Here is a 20,601-nt window from a genome sequence, read left to right on the forward strand (position 1 = left end):
GCCCCTGTGAGTATTGCAGTGCCGTCGCCCAATAATAAAATCTAAAATTAGGTGCCCCCCAGCCCCCCTTGTCCCTAGAGAGTGTCATAAATCGGTAGGCTCTCCTTGTTTTTCCTTGCGCCCATATCAATCTATTTAATATTGCTTCTAATCTGTTAAACCACATGCAATCAAAAAAAAGAGGTATAGCTCTGAAAAGATACAAACATTTTGGGAATGTAATCATTTTGATCACATTGATGCGCCCCATTAGAGTCAAGTGTAGATTATTAATCCTTTCAGTATTATTTTTTACTTTCCCTAACAAGGGTTCCATATTTATCCCTACCAATTTCTCTAGATCCGCAGTGACTCTAATGCCTAAATATACCGCTTCCTGAACCACCCTGGCATCCTGATATGTTGTAAATCTGTTCTGCACTATCTGAGTTTTCCCCTTGTTTATGAGATATCCTGATATTAAGCCGAAGTTCCTTGCTTCTTGCTCTATTTCACCTATTGCTATCCCTGGCTCCGGAGTTATAATGGCCACATCATCTGCATAGGCAAACAATTTATATTTCTCATCATGCAGCCTAACAGGGGGAATATTACGATTACTAGCAAGTTTCTTTAGCAGCGGGTCCAAGTATAAGGCAAACAGCAAGGGTGAAGCTGGACAGCCCTGTCTGGTCCCTCGTTTTATCTGGACTGCCTTCGTATAGGTTTTATTAATTCTTATCCTTGCTGTAGGCTGTTTGTATAGAGCCTGTATTGCTTTTATATACCCCTTGCCTAACCCTGACCATTCCAGGGCCTTCCACAGATAGTCCCAGGAGACCCTGTCGAACGCCCTCTCCGCGTCCAAGAAGATAGCTGCGACAGGATCTCCTGCAACCTCCGCGGCATCTAAGATGGTTATCATTTGCCTTGTGTGCTGGGTTGTCCCTTTCCCTGGAATAAATCCATGCTGTGATGTAATGACTAACCCCTCGATAACCTTACTTAACTTTGTGCCAGTGATTTTGATTATATTTTTGTATCCGTGTTGAGGAGTGTTATTGGCCTGTATGATCCTGGTTCTAAAGGGGATTTATCCTTTTTTAATAACACTATTATGTCCGCCCCTGCCCAGGAGAGCGGAACTGCCCTTCCTGCCTGTGCCTGTCTAAAACTGGCCCACATGTCCTCCCCTATTACATCCCAGAATGGTGCAGGAAGTCTTTAGGAGATTTTATTAAAACCTGTATGAGCAAGATCTAACTAATACAGAGGCTGGAATAACGGAATACTTATCGCACATACCACACACAGGGCTAAATCCGGAGGATAAAGAAAGGTTGGAATGTCCATTAACACTCCAAGAAGTAAAAGAAGCAGCATTTAATCTTCCATCAGGGAAAGCAACAGGACCGGACCAAATACCCGCAGAATTTTATAAGCCACTCTACTCCACTCAATGCCACTCCATACAAAGTCAGTCCAGTCCACATCTCAGTGTCACTCCATGCCACGCAATGCTGCTCCACTTCACACAGTGCCACCCCACTCACACCACACAATGCCACTCCACACCACACAAAGCTGCTACACACAAGGCCACTCCGCTCCGCTCAATGCCACTTCACTCTGCTCAGTGCCACTCAACGCATTTGTAATTGTATTTATATAGTGCTTACTACCCTTGATGAGGCATTGAAGCACTTTGCAGCATGCCACTCCACGCTGTGCCACTCCCCTCAATGTCACTCCATGCCACACAATCTCACTGCAGTCCACACCACGCAATGCACTCCTCTCTGTCTCACAGTGCCACTCCCCTCCATGCCACACAATGCCACTCCACTCAATTCCATACCACTGCACACATTTTCACACCACACAATTCCATGCCCCACACACATTTCCACTCCACCCTACACAGTTCCTCTCCACTCCCCACAATCCCAAGCCACACAATTCCACGTCACACAATTCCACGTCACACAATTCCACGTCACACAATTCCACGTCACACAATTCCACGTCACACAATTCCACGTCACACAATTCCACGTCACACAATTCCACGTCACACAATTCCACTCCACACAATTCCACTCCACACAATTCCACTCCACACAATTCCACTCCACACAATTTCACTCCACACAATGCGACTCTACGCCACATAGTGCCACTCCACCTCACACAATGCCACTCCACACAGTTCCACTCCACACAATGCGACTCTATGCCACATAGTGCCACTCCACCTCACACAATGCCACTCCACGCCGCCCAATGCCTTTAAACTCCACACAGTGCCATTCCACTCCATGCCACTCCAGACCGCACAATGCCATTCCACACCACACAATGCCGTTCCACCATGTGCCACTCCAGCAAAGCCAATACATCTCCCTTAGACAAGACTGTCAATGCTTCTTTTTAGCTGACGTGGAGTTGTATACAGTGCTATAGCTGTAGTTGTTGCCATTACTAATGTACCCTGGCCGTGTATGTTTAATAAGCTGCTGTTCCTGATTCTGCACCCTTGGTACCTTTACATCTCTGCCTCTTGCTCTCATATACCTGCAGTGTTGACTTGTGTTGCCCCTATGCATATACAGATGTAAGTTCTATACCTGTGTTTTATTTCAGCAAAAATAAGCTGCAGTTCACACTTCTCTGCTGTAGCTGGAAGGCCTGGGTCTTTCGCCTGTGCATCTAGTTATATTTTCCTGCTTTTCGTGCTGTGATGTATCCACAGTTCAGGCCTCTGGGGTGCCTCCGCCCTCTGGCCAAGCTGCAGTTCTGGGCTATTTACATGTCGTGTTTCATTAATAAGCTGGGCATTGGTTTTATGTTACATGAGGGAATGTAGCTGCAGGCCTGATAGCTGGGTACATTTGCTCGTGCTTTGTGTTGTGATGTTGTCTTCTGTTCTCACTCCTTTACCTGTCTCTCTCTTGTTAAATTAATATGCTGCAGTTTCTCTCGCACTGCTTATCTGCCTAGGTTTTTTGTAAGTATGCAGCTGCAGTTTCGGATCCTAGTTATGCCAGCATATTATGCACAGTTATTTACTGTTATTCTTCAATAGCATTTGTAAAGCACACAATCTAACTTTAACGTGGTATTGCAGCGCCTTTCTTTAGGGTCATTAATTTATGCATGCATGCTTTTGTTAAGACATTTTGTAGTTTCCATACCTGTTAAACATATCCTCTGGTTTGGCAAACAAACGTAGGTAGGGGGTGACACGAGTTCATAACACGTGTTCTTTTAGGTTTGACATTTTGTATTGAGATTATATTTTATGAATAGGAGAAAAGAATCGTTTTGAGGTCATTTCAGTATGCTGGGCGATGAATTGGGGTGGAGAGTTGTGGAGAATGCAAGGGTGTGTGGGTGGCAGAGCGGGGCGGAGAGTTACGGAGAATGCACAGGTGTGTGGGTGGCAGGGCGGGGTGGAGAGTTGTGGAGAATGCACAGGTGTGTGGGTGGCAGAGTGGGGTGGAGAGTTGTGGCGAATGCACAGGTGTGTGGGTAGCAAAGCTGTGGAGAATGCACAGGTGTGTGGGTGGCAGAGCGGGGTGGACAGTTGTGGAGAATGCACAGGTGTGTGGGTAGCAGAGCGGGGTGGAGAGTTGTGGAGAATGCACAGGTGTGTGGGTGGCAGAGCGGGGTGGAGAGTTGTGGTGAATGCACAGGTGTGTGGGTGGCAGAGTGGGGTGGAGAGTTATGGAGAATTCACAGGTGTGTGGGTGGCAGACTCGTGTGGAGAGTTGTGGCGATTGCACAGGTGAGTGGGTGGCAGAGTGGGGTGGGGAGTTGTGGAGAATGCACAGGTGTGTGGGTGGCAGAGTGGGGTGGAGAGTTGTGACGAATGCACAGGTGTGTGGGTAGCAAAGCTGTGGAGAATGCACAGGTGTGTGGGTGGCAGAGCGGGGTGGAGAGTTGTGGAGAATGCACAGGTGTGTGGGTAGCAGAGCGGGTGGAGAGTTGTGGAGAATGCACAGGTGTGTGGGTGGCAGAGCGGGGTGGAGAGTTATGGAGAATTCACAGGTGTGTGGGTGGCAGAGTGGGGTGGAGAGTTGTGGCGAATGCACAGGTGTGTGGGTGGCAGAGCGGGGTGGAGAGTTATGGAGAATTCACAGGTGTGTGGGTGGCAGACTGGTGTGGAGAGTTGTGGCGAATGCACAGGTGAGTGGGTGGCAGAGTGGGGTGGGGAGTTGTGGAGAATGCACAGGTGTGTGGGTGGCAGAGTGGGGCGGAGAGTTACGGAGAATGCACAGGTGTGTGGGGGGCGGGGCGGAGAGTTACGGAGAATGCACAGGTGTGTGGGTGGCAGGGCGGGGTGGAGAGTTGTGGAGAATGCACAGGTGTGTGGGTGGCAGAGTGGGGTGGAGAGTTGTGGCGAATGCACAGGTGTGTGGGTGGCAGAGCGGGGTGGAGAGTTATGGAGAATTCACAGGTGTGTGGGTGGCAGAGCGGGGTGGAGAGTTACGGAGAATGCACAGGTGTGTGGGGGGCGGGGCGGAGAGTTACGGAGAATGCACAGGTGTGTGGGTGGCAGGGCGGGGTGGAGAGTTGTGGCGAATGCACAGGTGTGTGGGTAGCAAAGCTGTGGAGAATGCACAGGTGTGTGGGTGGCAGAGCGGGGTGGAGAGTTGTGGAGAATGCACAGGTGTGTGGGTAGCAGAGCGGGGTGGAGAGTTGTGGAGAATGCACAGGTGTGTGGGTGGCAGAGTGGGGTGGAGAGTTGTGGCGAATGCACAGGTGTGTGGGTGGCAGAGCGGGGTGGAGAGTAGTGGAGAATGCACAGGTGTGGTGGTGGCAGAGCGGGGTGGAGAGTTGTGGCGAATGCACAGGTGAGTGGGTGGCAGAGTGGGGTGGGGAGTTGTGGAGAATGCACAGGTGTGTGGGTGGCAGAGTGGGGTGGAGAGTTGTGGCGAATGCACAGGTGTGTGGGTAGCAAAGCTGTGGAGAATGCACAGGTGTGTGGGTGGCAGAGCGGGGTGGAGAGTTGTGGAGAATGCACAGGTGTGTGGGTAGCAGAGCGGGGTGGAGAGTTGTGGAGAATGCACAGGTGTGTGGGTGGCAGAGCGGGGTGGAGAGTTATGGAGAATTCACAGGTGTGTGGGTGGCAGAGTGGGGTGGAGAGTTGTGGCGAATGCACAGGTGTGTGGGTGGCAGAGCGGGGTGGAGAGTTATGGAGAATTCACAGGTGTGTGGGTGGCAGACTGGTGTGGAGAGTTGTGGCGAATGCACAGGTGAGTGGGTGGCAGAGTGGGGTGGGGAGTTGTGGTGAATGCACAGGTGTGTGGGTGGCAGAGTGGGGTGGAGAGTTGTGGAGAATGCACAGGTGTGTGGGCGGCAGAGTGGGATGGAGAGTTGTGGCGAATGCACATGTGTGTGGGTGGCAGAGCGGGGTGGAGAGTTGTGGCGAATGCACAGGTGTGTGGGTGGCAGAGTGGGGTGGAGAGTTGTGGCGAATGCACAGATGTGTGGGTGGCAGAGTGGGGAGGAGAGTTGTGGAGAATGCACAGGTGTGTGGGTGGCAGAGCGGGGTGGAGAGTTATGACGAATGCACAGGTGTGTGGGTGGCAGAGTCGGGTGGAGAGTTGTGGAGAATGATGTGTGGGTGGCAGAGCGGGGTGGAGAGTTATGACGAATGCACAGGTGTGTGGGTGGCAGAGTCGGGTGGAGAGTTGTGGAGAATGCACAGGTGTGTGGGTGGCAGAGCGGGGTGGAGAGTTATGACGAATGCACAGGTGTGTGGGTGGCAGACTGGGGTGGAGAGTTGTGGAGAATGCACATGTGTGTGGGTGGCAGAGTGGGGTGGAGAGTTGTAGAGAATTCACAGGTGTGTGGGTGGCAGACTGGTGTGGAGAGTTGTGGCGAATGCACAGGTGAGTGGGTGGCAGGGTGGGGTGGAGAATGCACAGGTGTATGGGTGGCAGAGTGAGGTGGAGAATGCACAGGTGTGTGGGTGGCAGAGGGGGGTGGAGAGTTGTGGCAAATGCACGAGTGTGTGGGTGGCAGAGTGGGATGGAGAGTTGTGGCGAATGCACAGGTGTGTGGGTGGCAGAGTGGGGTGAAGAATTCTGCCGAATGCACAGGTGTGTGGGTGGCAGAGTGAGGTGGAAAATGCACAAGTGTGTGGGTGGCAGAGTGGGGCGAAGAGTTGTGCCGAATGCACAGGTGTGTGGGTGGCAGAGCGGGGTGGAGAGATATGGAGAATGCACAGGTGTGTGGGTGGCAGAGTGGGGTGGAGAGTTGCGAATGCACAGGTGTGTGGGTGGCAGAGCCGGGTGCAGAGTTGTGGAGAATACACAGGTGTGTGGGTGGCATGGGTTCCACAGTTTTGTGGTGAACAGTAAAGTTCTCATAAATCGAATAGGTGAGAAGCTCCTGTGAATTTTTTTAAGGATCTGGAGGAGAATTGTGTTTCAGGGGTAGGTAGCACTATTTATCGGTCTGTCTGCCTGTATATCTGTCTGTCTGTCTGTATATCTGTCTGTCTGTATATCTGTCTGTCTGCATATCTGTCTCTATATCTGTCTGTATATCTGTCTGTCTGTCTTTTTCAGACAGAGGGGTTATGTTCTCCTTTCTTAAGTCCAACAGGCCGGGCTGCTTCTGCAGTTTTGATGTCCAGGCCTTTCCCTACCTGTTTCTTTGCAGTGATTTGCTGTTGTTTTGGCGTGTTAGCATCTCCCCGTTTCAGCCCCCCTCTTTGTCCGCATGGATCTGACATTGCGCTTTGGTGTCCAGTTGCAGGAGCTGCTGTCCCAGGAGACGAGCCTTCGGAAGTCGCTGGAGGAGTCCCAGGCCGGGATGCTGCAGCGAGTCCAGGACCTGGAGAAGGCGGTGGAGGCCGAGCGGACAGAGGTGAGTGGAGCCGGGCACAGCCTCTTAGTTACACCTGGGCTTTTACAAGGGCTGCCGGTGTGGGCACAGAGGATGGCTTGCCTTCGGCCTTCCCCCTGCGGGCCACGGCCTCGTCTTCCGTGCCGCGGCAGCGCACCGAGGGCTGCAGCCGTCTCCGCGTCCTTCCCGCCCTCACCTGTCTCCGCCACCTTCACACCCGCCCCATCCGCCCCGACTCGGCCTTTAATGGCCGCCATACATCCCGCAGATGCCGTGAAATGGCTATAGATGGGTTTGCGGATGTCACTATTGTTCTTATCTCAAGCTCGCGGCGAAACTCTTAACTTTTTCGTCAGTTAGTTCGACATTTGGTCTCAAGTGATTCCTGACCGGTCTTTTGGTGCACATCACGTGCCCTTAACTTCCCCTCCCCCTCACCCCTTTATTTTCTCGTAGCTCTTTCCAGGTTCCTTCGTTCTTTTCCTCCCACCTTGTTGCCTTTTATTTTTCCTTTCCTGCTGTTCCATTGCCACCCACCCCCGGACCATTCATTGTTTCCCTCTACTTTATGCCCTCGTCATTAGTTGCCCCCTTGCCACTGTCTTAACGTATGCTTACTCCTTCACCCACCCTTCGTGACATCCCTTGCCTCTTAACGTTCCACCCTTTACCGACTCTTTTTTTGTGTGTGGACTTTTTATATACATTCTAATAATGCCCAGAGGGCATCAGCACGCCTCACCTTTTCCTTATAACGCAGTGTAAGAAATGCAAATGAAGAGCCATTTCCATATATTGTTAAACGAGAGTGAATTCCTGAGCTACGGAGGCCGCTTGCAGTGCCATCATTTCTTTTTTTTGTTGTTGACATTTTTTATTAGCATGTACTAAATATAATACAATAGAGACAATATACAGAAATATGTAATACAATAACGTGAATTACACTGGAATTAATGTATAAATAATTAAATATATGAATTTCAGAAGGGTGGAGATATTATCTGACTAGAATACACAAGTGATACATTAATAAGATGCAAGAAGGAGAAAAGAATACAAGTATGAATAAAACAATAAGCACTTAAAACTCGAGCCAGGTGCCTGGGCTCTGGCTCATGTCAAGGTCCTCTTCGAACCTCGAGCCCATAAGGAGCCGAGCTTTCATGTGGTTTCTGCTTACTGCTCCCACTCGGATGTATGACGTTACAACGCATGCTTTTACAACACATGCCATTACGATGCAGGTTTTACAACGCAGGTCGTTACAACGACTTGCGTTGAGGGGCGCTGGATAGTGAATAGTTTAATTTACTATTCCAACTCCAGTCCCCGTGGATAGTAGGGAAGGTGTTGGATAGTAATTAAACTATTCCCTATCCTAGAGCGTCCTCCAGCGCAATTCGTTGTAATGACTTGCGTTGTAAAAGTTGCGTCGTAATGGTAGTGTGTTGCAAAAGTTGCATTGTAAAGGATGTTTCCCCTCCCACTCTACTCTCCTGCACAAAGTTAAAAACAAAGCATTAACCTTTGAAGTGAAAAGGGCAATCAAATGGATAGCTGTTTAGTGGCGGCTTTGTAAAAACTGAAGCCAGACAACCAGTGGTTAATACTGGCTTCCCCACTGTGTTAAATATTTTATCTCACCAATCCCCCTTATTTCTCCATTTACCTTTCAATTACCCTATAGTATGACTAACTAATGTCAATGCTGCTGCATGTTAAAGAAATGCACGGTTTCTAATTTTGAAGAGACTAACTTATTTTACATGGTGTTTGTTGCATGATTTACAAGACACACACTTCCAGGTCTTGGCTTGTACAACGGTGTAAGCCTAACTAGCTTGGGTGCAGAGTTTTGTGATTTGCCCATATGAAAAAAAAAGACATTATTCCCAGGACCACTTGCAACAAACACTCTGACCCCCTGCTGCAGCCACCTGAGAACTAGTCTTGACACTACCGTGACTTACCTCAGGTTTTTGGTTGCTCTCTTTGTTAAGCGCAATCTTATCGGATCTGTGCGGCCCACTCCCTGCGGGCCGTACAGAAAGCACACCCCTGTGAGTGGCATTGCCCCCATTGACCAATGATGCTGGCAGGACAGTAATGCATTTATCGCTTTTTCATTATTGTTTATTTCTAAGTCTCTAGCCCTACACTGCCTCCCTGAGTATGACTTGGACTGCTCGATGGAGCTGCCCAGTGGGTAGTCAGGTGCTAAAGGGGTCTACTTGGTGCTCTCTTTTGCATTCAATAGTAAGGTTAAGCCCCAGGACACCAGCAATTAAAAACCTCTGATTGTTTCAATGTGAGTCCAGAAACCCCTGTCCGCCCTTGGACACATGAACAAGTTCCATATCAAGTATTTAGGTATTTCTCAAGTGAGTAAGATTGCAGACAGTACTTCAATAAGTTAAAGATGGATCCTGAATTCTTCAGTGTTCAATCTCTGGTCATGACTTTCCCCTCTCCATTTCTTTTTTCTTCACTCCCTCATTTCCATTTTCCCCCTTCCTCATCACTTTTTTTGCCTCTATTTTACTCTTTTCACTCTTTATCCTATCGATATGTCCTCGTTTAGAGGTCCTCTCAACACAACATACACTTTACAAACCCTCCTCCCTGTGCCTTGCTGTTGTGCTGACAGCCATCTTTTCCTTTTATCCTCTCTCTTCCCCCACTGTTCCCTGTGTACCCCTCTCTTCCTGTCCTCATTCCACCTGTGTTTTCATTGTTTCCTCCTTTCCCTAACTTCATACTCTCTTCCATCTCCTAACACTGGCCCACATTGTCTACCCTCTTGCCCTTGCTTACCCTGTATTTATGTCCCCCATCCGGCCCCACACACTGCCGTTCTCAGCATCTCCCTGCTCCTGCTCATTTCCCTGCTTCTTTGACTTTTAGGAAACAACTCAAGACCTGGCTTTTCCGATCCCAACTAGAGTAGGCTGACCCGTACCCTACCCGGTCTGTACCGCCTTTTTTGGAGGTTCCTGCTGTTTAGTGCCGAGACACTTCGGGATTAGCGCGCTTTATAAACTTTTTACTCACTTACTTTCCTCTCTTTGTACCCTTTTCACTCCTAGTTCTGCTGGCCTTCACATACCCCCTTCTTCTCCCTCATTGACTATTTCCCGCTGCTTCCTTTTCTTACCTTGAGGCCTCCTCTCTCACCTCACTATTCCTTTCCCACACTATCCACTCCTGACCTGCTTTCCAACTTTCACTACATCATTCTTGGCTGTGCCAGGTTTTACTCACTCTTGACTACTTTGCAAAATCTCTAGAGCTCAACAAGCAGCAGGTAAGAGAGTAATGTATGGCACCCCACTGTTCCCCAGCTGGTTTATGATTACGTCCGTATTTGATGTATTGTATCTTTTGTCGCGACACCACTCCTCTCATTCATGTACATCATTCGTAAATTTCCATCTGGTTTATGAGTATTGTATTGTCCTACACCCCTCAGTATTGCTCCCCAGCTGCTTTGCACTTTATAACACACAACTGAGTTGTGTCCCTTAATTCCATTGTTGCAGGTCCAGGTGCTGCGGCAGGATAATAGGACTTTGCGCAGTGACGCCCAGGACTTGCAGGACAAACAGCAGCAGCAGGAGCTGAGGATCCAGCAGGTGGAGCAGGAGAGCACACATCTAAAGTCTGAACTGGGTATGGAGAGGGGCCAGAGTCATGTCAACATAAAGACCTGCGTAGTTGCCCCCAGGGCCGGACTGGGAACAAAAACCAGCCCTAGCAAATCAGATGGACCGGCCTCGGGGAGGGGGTTGAGGGGGGTGGTGGTAGTGAGAAGCACTGCTGCAAAGCCGCCCCAAACGGCTCCCACCAATCAAAAAACAGCCCCCACCCTTCCGGCCCACCAGGAAAATGCCCGCTGCCCACTACGGCCTGTCTGGCCCTAGTCGCCCCAGTTCATGCGCAACACCTTCAGCCGCTTTTGATTTTTGCATTCCATTCTTAAACTTATAGTTTTACCCTCCATTTTAAAAGTATGGCCTCATATCTGACAGAATGCCATGTTATATTGACTAAAACACAAGGTCACTTGTAAGCCAAGGCCCTGTTTCAGAGGGACATGATTTGTCCCCCTTTTCTGGGTCAGCTGGGAGTACAGAAGTTGTGATGGCTGGCAGCTCTGTTACGACACTGAAGAGCACGGTTTAGGCCGCCTGTCACGGGATCTGCCATTCATGCAAAACAATGACTAACAAAGTAGGTTACCATCCAAATGTAGAAGTATCCTTCTTTAAGGGGTTTCAGCAAGTGTACTGGGGGATGGCGGAAGGTTAAGTACGGGTGTTCCATAGTATAGGGCACAACTGCACCATTTCTTGCCTCAATGTAGCCTATAAGCAGAATAATGGGTCCAAGAGGGTCATAGAGAAGAAAGAGCCCCCGGTGGTGAATGATAGACCTGAGTTTCCTTAAATTGCTTAAGATCCAAGAACTGCATCATCCAATTCATGGCCTTGGATCGTATTCTGAGACATCACCAGCACTAAACACTGCACTGATATAGGACACATGAACTGATTTCTCCTAGGTGATGGAGAACCTGGAATCTTCATGTGGATGCACAGCCTGGGACCTTCTTAGAGAATACTGGGCTAGAGTTTAGTAAAAAGGTTCTGAGATTTACAAAGAGATGGCGGTGACTGGAACCTGCGTAGCGAATAGAGGTTCTGCGTTCTTCATGCGGAGATGAGGTTCTGGGTTTTCTAGCGAGGACGCAAAGGCCCTTTCTCCTTAGAAATGCACGACCCTTGTTGATACCCTAACATGCCTAATTTTATGGGGTTTAAGTCATGGTAAAAGGAGAAATACCAGCATGGTACATTTAGTCTACAGCATTAACGAAAAGGCTTGAGACCCTAATCTCAGTGCTGTTAATTTATTCAAATATCCAAATAATCATTACAGAATGCAAACATTACTTAATCAACTGAATTAGCATAAACCAAATATTATAATAAATGCACATTTCCATGGGATATTAAGAAATTAAACACGCATTGACAGATGCGCTTTGGCAATCAATCACAATAATAAAAGTAAATTGGCAAAAATACAGAAAGAACCACAAATATCTAACCATCTCCTAACAGCAAACACAATGCCTCTAAAGTCTGGCTGTTTCCCAAAATGGAAAAAGGGAAACGAGAGGGACCCTTTATTCACCAAAGGAATAGGGTTGCGTATTCAACTAAGAAAATATAGTTTTCCTTTGGCAGACCATTTATCCTTTCATGCTAAAATCAAATTTACCTCATTCCCATACACTTCTCATTCAAATACCACACCACTCTACAACAGGCAAGAGAGAGTATATCAGTATACTCTTTTAGATATAGTGTGCCACTACGCAGACACACATATATAACTATATAAATATAAAAAGTACTTTATTTAAAAATGTTTTCTTTTGATGCCTTCTATTTCAATGCATATATAAAAGATGATCAATTTGTAACCTTCATAAAAAACATATTCATGAGTAGTTCAATAACATAGTTGTTGCAAACACATATATATTTTGTACACAGTGATATAGCAAATATTAAACAAAAAAAGAAGATAAGTAAAGAAAAAAGGGAATAGAGAGTATCAACAAAGACAATACACTTTGTCAAAAACACAGCCTATCCGTGAGAGTATTTAATTAAGGCTGGGACCCGAAGGATTGAGGATATTTAAACTGCTGGGCCAACCCACGTCACAGATTAGGAATCTTTATCAAATTCATAACAATGTTATGTTATGTTATGTTAGTTGCATTTTAATGCGCACAGCTGCTCCAGCGAAGGAGCGTCCTGGCGCAGGGAAAGGTAAACACAACACAACACTAGGTCCGGTAACAAAAAGCAAACAGTAAAAGCTAGAAACAATTAAAACAGGAAGGTTTTCAGGGCCCTACGGAAAGACATTAGGTCATTCGAAAGGCGGATTTCCAAGGGGAGCGCATTCCAGAGGGTTGCGGCTTTCACGCGGAAGGAGCGACCCCCCATCCGACTAAGTCTGAAGCGGGGGACGACCACCAAGGACTGTCCAAGGGATCGTAGTGAGCGGGTAGGAACATAGGGAGAGATCAGTGTATTCAGTATTCCGGGTGCCAGCTCTCTCAGAATTTTAAAAACCAGGCAGAGAGCCTTGAATTGGATACGCTTGCATATCGGGAGCCAGTGCAAGGACCGCAGGGTGTTGGAGGTGGAGCAGGTTCGAGGCAGACCAACCACCGCCCTAGCCGCCGCGTTCTGGACTCGTTGTAAACGGAGAATCTCGGCTTGGTTCGCTCCTAAAAGGAGAGAACTGGCGTAATCCAACCGCGAGATGATCATTGCTTGAATGACCAGCTGTCTTGTAGGAGCATCGAAGAATCGCAGCAGGGGTCTTAGCCCGCGTAGTACTCCAAAACAGCAGGCCGCCACTCTCTTTGTGTGAGTCACAAAGCTTAGCGTGTGGTCAAGCCATACTCCGAGATTCCTGAGTTCCAGGACAGGGGCCGGCGCTGATCCCAGCTCTGGAGGCCACCATTCGTCCCCCCAGTGGTCCGCTTCCCTTCCAACGATCATCACCTCTGTTTTTGACGCGTTCAGCTGGAGACAGTTGTTATTCATCCAGCTGGCCACCTCTCTCAGTCCACTTCGGAACCTGAGGGCATCCTGCTTGGCATCCCCGCTGATCGTAACCGCCAACTGAGTGTCGTCAGCATAGGAGACCATGGTAAGGCCCCATTGCCTGACGACCTCAGCCAGCGGCTGCACGTACAGATTAAAAAGCGTGGGACTCAGCGAGGAGCCCTGAGGGACCCCCAGGTCCAAAGGATGGTACTTGGACTGAAAAGGAGGGGTGGCAACGCAGAAGGAGCGATCACTGAGGAAGGAGCGGAACCACTGCAGAGCTGAACCACAAATGCCAATGTCCTGCAGGCGGTGTAGCAAGATGCGATGGGAGACAGTGTCAAAGGCAGCGCTCAGGTCTAGTAAAATAAGCGCTGCCGTTTGACCTGCATCGAGCACACTTCGCAAATGCTCAACCATTACCAGAAGGGCCGTCTCGGTGCTGTGGCCAGCACGAAACCCATTCTGCGTGGGATCCAGGACATTCACAAGGGTCATATGCTCCGTGAGGGCCCGATTTACATGGGCCTCCATAACCTTGGCCGGCCAAGGGAGCAAAGATATAGGGCGGTAGTTTTCAGGTCTCGATGGATCCAAAGATGGTTTTTTTAGGATCGGGGAAACCACCGCTTGCTTCCATTTGGCAGGGACCAGGCCAGAGGTTAGGGAGAGGTTAATCAGGGAGCACACTGCTGTGCGGCCCTGAAAAGCAACGTCCCTGAAGAGAGCAGATCTTACCGGGTCTGCAGGCGATCCAGACTTGACTCGCAGGGCCCACTTTGCGAACTCCTCATTGGAGATGGTAGGAAGGGAGTGCACTTGTTTCCCATAATGCCGATCTTTTATAATATTTTAGACCAATAATGCAGTCTTTTATTTCATAGCATGACATTACGTAAATGTGCAGCACTAAAATGTTACATTTTCCTTTTAAAAAAAAAAAAATATTTTTATTGGCAACACAAGAATAAAGAAAAATTACACTTTAACAAGCGAGACATACATACAAATGTGGGAGAAATAAACAATATAGCAGAATGGAAATAATTTCTTTACAGATCAATATTGTACAAATCATAACATAGAGAAAGAAATAGAAAAGAAAAGCAGAGATCATTGCGGGATTAAGCCTAATAATCAGTTGAACATAAAAATGAAAAAAAATAATAATAAAGAAGAGGGCGTTTACCCAATTATTTGACATTCGTACAATATGTCAGCCGAGATTTATATAAAGGTACCCCAAATGTTATCACATTTCATTAATGATCGGGCACCTCTTAGCTTTGCCATAGCATACTCCATAGAGTAAATATCATTAACCAGTGACCACCATTCCATAATGTGAGGGGGCTTTGAAGAAATCCAGGCTCGAGCAATGGTTAATTTAGCAGATGAAAATAAAATAGTTACCAGAGCTTGCTGCGGAATGGTGATGGTATGAATATCTAATAATACTGTTAAAGCAGAAAGTGACGGCGGGCTAGCCAATTTTAGTTTCAGTATTTTATTCAAAGCTGACCAAAACTCAGTCAGAGCCGGGCAAGAAAACAGCATATGCTCCAAATCTGCCACAACAAGATCGCATTTGGGGCATTTAGTGCGTTCACTAAAAGAAGCATTTGTAGACCACTTAGAAATCCTTTCAGGTGTATGATATAGCATACATGTTGTTTTAAATTGCTGCAGTCTTAAACTTGATGATTGAACACAATTATTGATGTTACACAAAGAAGCAGCAATCTTGTTGGGAGTTATATTAATTCCCAGCTTAGTGCTCCATTTCTCCGCTAATTTAGGACAGTCACTGATTTTATAAGCATTAAAGCACTTATAGCCTTCAATAAAGCACAAAATGTTACTTTTCCAATACCAATCACATTATTTTGAAATAACACGTGCTCTTATTGGCTAACAGTGCACATCATTTGTTGCAGAAGAAAATATTAATGTAAAACATGAGAGAAAAACAGTGCACTGCTTTTTCACATAAATAACACCGAGGCTCAGTTGAGTGGCCTTGCAATATTGCAGCATCAGAACATCATTTCCCACGAAGCTAGTGAAATATGAATTTATTACATGCAAGTAGATACCATGGTTTGCAGCTGAATTAAAATGATTTTCTGAAACTGAAAACATGAACGAGCAGGGATGGCTCGTGCATACAAAAACAAGCACTATTTAAATGCTGCTGCCCAGTGCGGCCTAGTTGTGTCAAGTAAAGGAAGCTTAAAGTAGGCACAGTATTTTTAATATACCGTATATGAAAAATATGCTCCCACGGTTTCCAAAGACACTCCTGTGTTCTAAGTGAATACATATAATAATGGACTTGAAAACAACTCAGAGAATACATTATCCTCCATAGAGAACACTGGGCCTAGGGTCTCCTGATAAAATATACAGCCTATTATCTCCATAAACAATGCATAGTATCCAACCTTGAATCTCCATTGAGGCTAGGGATCATCCTTGTGTTATATGAGACCTGGGATCTCCATATCGAATGTAGGTGTTCCAAATACAGCGTTCGGAGAATGTGAATTTTATTAAAGACATAAAATTCAGAGCCCTCAATAGAAAACAAATGCATCTCATTACAAACGCATGCTTTGTAGCATGCCATTAAGCATGTCGCATGCCATTACAACGCGGTGGTTACAACGACCACGTTGTTACAACGGGAACCATTACATCGCAAGTCGTTACAACGACTTATTGTAGGGGGCGTGCTGGACTTAGGAATAGTATAATTTACTATTCCTACTCCAGTTTGTGCAACAGGAGGGAAGGTGTTGGATTGTAAATCCAACACCTTCTGCCCCTGACAGCAAGTCGTTGTAATGACTTGCGATGTAATGCTTCGCGTTGTAACGCCTGCGTTGTAATGGTATGCGATCTAAAGCATGCAATGTAAACGCTCTTTCCCATAGAAAACATCAGACCTTGAATCTCCATAGAGGACACATTAACCGGGATCACCTTGTTATGCAGGTCCTTGGATCTTCTAAGAGAATCCAGAGTTCTCCGTAGAGCGCATAAATCCTTGAATCTCCATTGAGAACACTGGGTGTAGGATCTTCATAGAGCATGCAGAGTCCTCCGTAAAGACCACACGGCCTTCATTCTCATTCCTGGCACCTCCACAAACGTAAGCATGGCACTGACACTGAACATGGTGCTTAAAACTCCATTGGGATCACACAACCTACTAGAATGCGGCCGACACCACCATTCTGTAGAACCATATGATGTTGGAAAAATTCTCCCTGGAAAAGGACATCATTCTCTGTTGAAAGCAAATGCTATACCTGGGAACTCTTTGAGAATCCACCCCCGTTCTTGTCTCCGCTTCTGCGTATATTCTTATTAAACCAATACTTTCATGTCCCTTTCTCTTTATCCTTAAAATAGACCAGAACATGTACATTGAATTAACCTTCTTGTTGAAAGTGTGCTGCTAACTCTTTTTTTTCTTGAATTCTTAGGGCCCTTTGTACAAGTTGGAGAGGGTGGAATTCCTTTGTGGAATTCTGCTTCACTGGATCACCGCTAGCCTGGTGTTCCTGCACTCAGATTTACCAGTTGGCTAAAAAATGCTGCTAAAATGTTTGGATGTGCCAAACCTCTATCCCAGTCCCCACCCATTAACTTTTTCACAGCAAGGGGCTGCACGCAGGGCTCTCATCTGCTAGGCGATTTGCCACTTACCCTCAATCAATCAATTAATCAATCAGTCTACTTGTAGAGCGCGCTACTCACCCGCGAGGGTCTCAAGGCGCTGGGAGGAGGGGGTCGGGGGGGATGCTGCTACTTCTCGAAGATTTAACAAGGGGTGGTGATGGACAGAGTTTCTGAATTAAGCAGAATACTCTCACCCAGTCAAGAGATCAGGGCTAGATCCAACACCGTTTTTTAGCTCACTGCACCATCCCAGTTCAGAACCTGGCTATATGCAAATTAGTCTGTTCCTGTCCCAGTGCATGATGGGAACAGGGCAAACCAAACTACCAAGCCAATTCTTACACTGGGAAGGAAACAAGCTTCCGGGGACCGGTTTCTGGCATTTCAGCCGTCGTCGGCCCGGCTTGCTTGAATCCTGATGGTGCAATGAGCAAGGGACTCACATCTGAGTATACCCTTCCACGCTTAGGGTGGACAAAATATTTAACAACAAGGGGTGGTGATGGACAGAGTTTCTAAATTAAGCAGAATACTCTCACCCAGTCAAGAGATCAGGGCTAGATCCAACACCGTTTTTTAGCTCACTGCACCATCCCAGTTCAGAACCTGACTATATGCAAATGAGTCTGTTCCTGTCCCAGTGCATGATGGGAACAGGGCAAACCAAACTACCAAGCCAATTCTTACACTGGGAAGGAAACAAGCTTCCGGGGACCGGTTTCTGGCATTTCAGCCGTCGTCGGCCCGGCTTGCTTGAATCCTGATGGTGCAATGAGCAAGGGACTGACATCTGAGTATACCCTTCCACGCTTGGGGTGGACAAAATATTTAACAACAAGGGGTGGTGATGGACAGAGATGTCCATCACCACCCCCTTTTTGCTACTTCTCGAAGAGCCAGGTCTTGGGACTGCCGCAGGAGGGTGGGCAGGGTGTTCCAGGTCTTGGCGGCGAGGAAGGAGAAGAATCTTCCGCCGGAGGTCGCTCGTTGGGTGCGAGGAACAGCAGCGAGGGCGAGGCTGGCAGTGCGGAGTTGTGTAGACGCTGAGTCTGCTGTTAAGGTAGGCTGGTCCAGTGTTGTGTAGTGCTTTGTGTGCGTGGATGAGGAGTCTGAAGGTGATCCTTTTGTTGACGGGGAGCCAGTGTAGGTCTCTCAGGTGGGGGGTGATGTGGCTGCGGCGAGGGATGTTTAGGATCAGACGGGCGGAGGCGTTTTGAATGCGTTGTAGTTGTCGTAGGAGTTTGGCTGAGATTCCTGCATAGAGTGCGTTGCCGTAGTCTAATCTGCTACTGACGAGGGCCTGTGTCACTGTTCTTCTTGTTTCGGTGGGGATCCACTTGTAGATTCTGCGGAGCATGCGGAGGGTGTTGTAGCAGGAGGAGGAGACGGCGCTTACCTGCTTTGACATGGAGAGGGAGGATTCGAGGATAATTCCTAGGTTGCGTGCGTGGTCAGTGGATGTTGGTGCTGCTCCTAGTGTGGTTGGCCACCAGGAGTCGTCCCAGGCTGATGGGGCTGGTCCGAGGATGAGAATCTCCGTCTTGTCTGAGTTCAGCTTCAGTCGGCTGCTCCTCATCCATTCAGGGACGTCCTTCATACCCTTGTGGAGGTTGGTTTTGGCGGTGTGCGGGTCTTTGGTGAGGGAGAGGATGAGCTGGGTGTCGTCGGCGTAGGAGATGATGTTGAGGTCGTGCTGGTGGGCCACTCGTGCGAGGGGGGGTCATGTAGACGTTGAACAGTGTCGGGCTGAGGGAAGAGCCCTGGGGTACCCCGCTGATTATGTCTGTGGCTTCAGAACGGAAAGGTGGGAGGTGGACGCTCTGGGTACTGCCGGTGAGGAAGGAGGTGGTCCAGTTGAGGGCCTTCTCTTGGATTCTGGCTTCTTGGAGGCGTGTCTTTAGTGTGTGGTGGCAAACCGTGTCGAAGGCGGCTGACAGGTCCAGGAGGATGAGGGCTGATGTTTCGCCGTTTTCTAGTTGGCCCCTGATGTCGTCTGTGGCGGCGATGATGGCTGTCTCGGTGCTGTGGTTTCTTCTGAATCTGGACTGGGACGGGTCTAAGATGTTGTTGTCCTCGAGATGGCGGGTCAGTTGTATGTTGACGATTTTCTCAATGACCTTCGCAGGGAACGGGAGCAGGGAGATGGACCGGACGTTCTTGAGGTCCTTGGGGTCTGCCTTGGGCTTCTTGAGGAGGGCGTTGATCTCGGCGTGCTTCAAGCTTTCTGGGAATGTAGATGTCTCGAAGGAGATATTGATGACTTTCTGTAGTTGGGGTGCGATGGCTGCGTCTGCTTTGTTGAATATGTGGTGGGGGCAGGGGTCTGATGGTGATCCTGAGTGGATGGAGTTCATGACCTTGCGTGTCTCGTCGTCTGTAACATTGGTCCAGGAGGTCAGGCCGTCGATGCGGGTGGTGTTTTTTGGGTGGGTGCGGCCTGTCGTTGTTGGGGCGGTCGGGGTGTTGAAGCTGTTGTGGATGTCCAAGATCTTGCGGTGGAAGAAGGTGGCCAGTGCGTCTCACAGTTCTTGTGAGGGGGGATGTCGTTGGCGCTTGGGTTGGAGAGTTCCTTCACGATGCTGAAGAGCTCTTTTCTGTTGTGTGCGTTGTTGTCTAGGCGGGCTTTGAAGGAAGATCTCTTGGCGAGTCTGATGAGGTGGTGATGTCTGCGGGTGGCGTCCTTTTGGGCTGTGTGGCTGACTGGTGTTTGTTCGTGGAGCCATTTCTTCTCCAGTTTTCGACATGCTCGTTTGGAGATCTGGAGCTCTTCGGTGAACCAGGTGGCTTTCTTGCTGGTAAGGCTGTTGGAGGGTTTCTTGAGCGGGGCGAGGGTGTTGGCGCAGTCGGTGATCCACTGTCTGAGATTGCGGGCGGCGACGTCTGGGTCGGTGTGGTCGGTGGGTGGGTTCTGGAAGGGAGTGGTGGTCAGCTGGTCCTCTGTGACTTTGTTCCAGCAGCGGCGAGGCAGCTGTTGGGTGCGGTGGTGCGTGGTGACCTTGTTGAAGGTGAAATGGATGCAGTGATGGTCCGTCCAGAGGAGTTCGGGGGTGTGGTCAAAGGAGACGTGGGTGTTGGTGGAGAAGATGGGGTCAAGCGTGTGGCCGGCGGCGTGGGTGGGAGTTGTGACGAGTTGTCTGAGGCAGAGGTTGGCGAGGTTGTCGATCAGGCAGGTGGAGTTGGTGTCGTTGTTGTTCTCGAGGTGGAAGTTCAGGTCCCGAGGAGGATGGAGTCTGTGGCAGCGAGAGCGTGGGTGCTGGCGAGGTCGGCGATGGAGTCGCTGAACTGAGCCCGGGGTCCTGGGGGTCTGTAGACTAGTGTTCCTCTGAGGGTGGTGTTGGGGTCGGTGTGGATTTGGAAGTGCAGGTGTTCGGCGGTGTTGAGGGTGTTGTCTGAGTGGGTGGAGACCTTGACCTTGATGGATGATGGCAATTCCTCCTCC

General features: G+C 48.6%; 1 protein-coding gene across 1 annotated transcript in view; it reads left to right on the forward strand.

Annotated features, from left to right (window-relative positions):
• The window catches only part of CCDC150 (coiled-coil domain containing 150), a 306,895-nt gene that overhangs the window by 44,893 nt on the left and 241,401 nt on the right, over window positions 1–20,601 (forward strand). The window contains exons 6-7 of the mRNA XM_078665390.1: window positions 6,742–6,858; window positions 10,380–10,509. Coding sequence (XP_078521516.1) covers window positions 6,742–6,858; window positions 10,380–10,509 — 247 coding nt within the window. The remainder of the gene's footprint in view (window positions 1–6,741; window positions 6,859–10,379; window positions 10,510–20,601) is intronic.

This window comes from Lissotriton helveticus, chromosome 11 (assembly GCF_964261635.1).
Source record: "Lissotriton helveticus chromosome 11, aLisHel1.1, whole genome shotgun sequence".
NCBI lineage: Eukaryota > Metazoa > Chordata > Amphibia > Caudata > Salamandridae > Lissotriton > Lissotriton helveticus.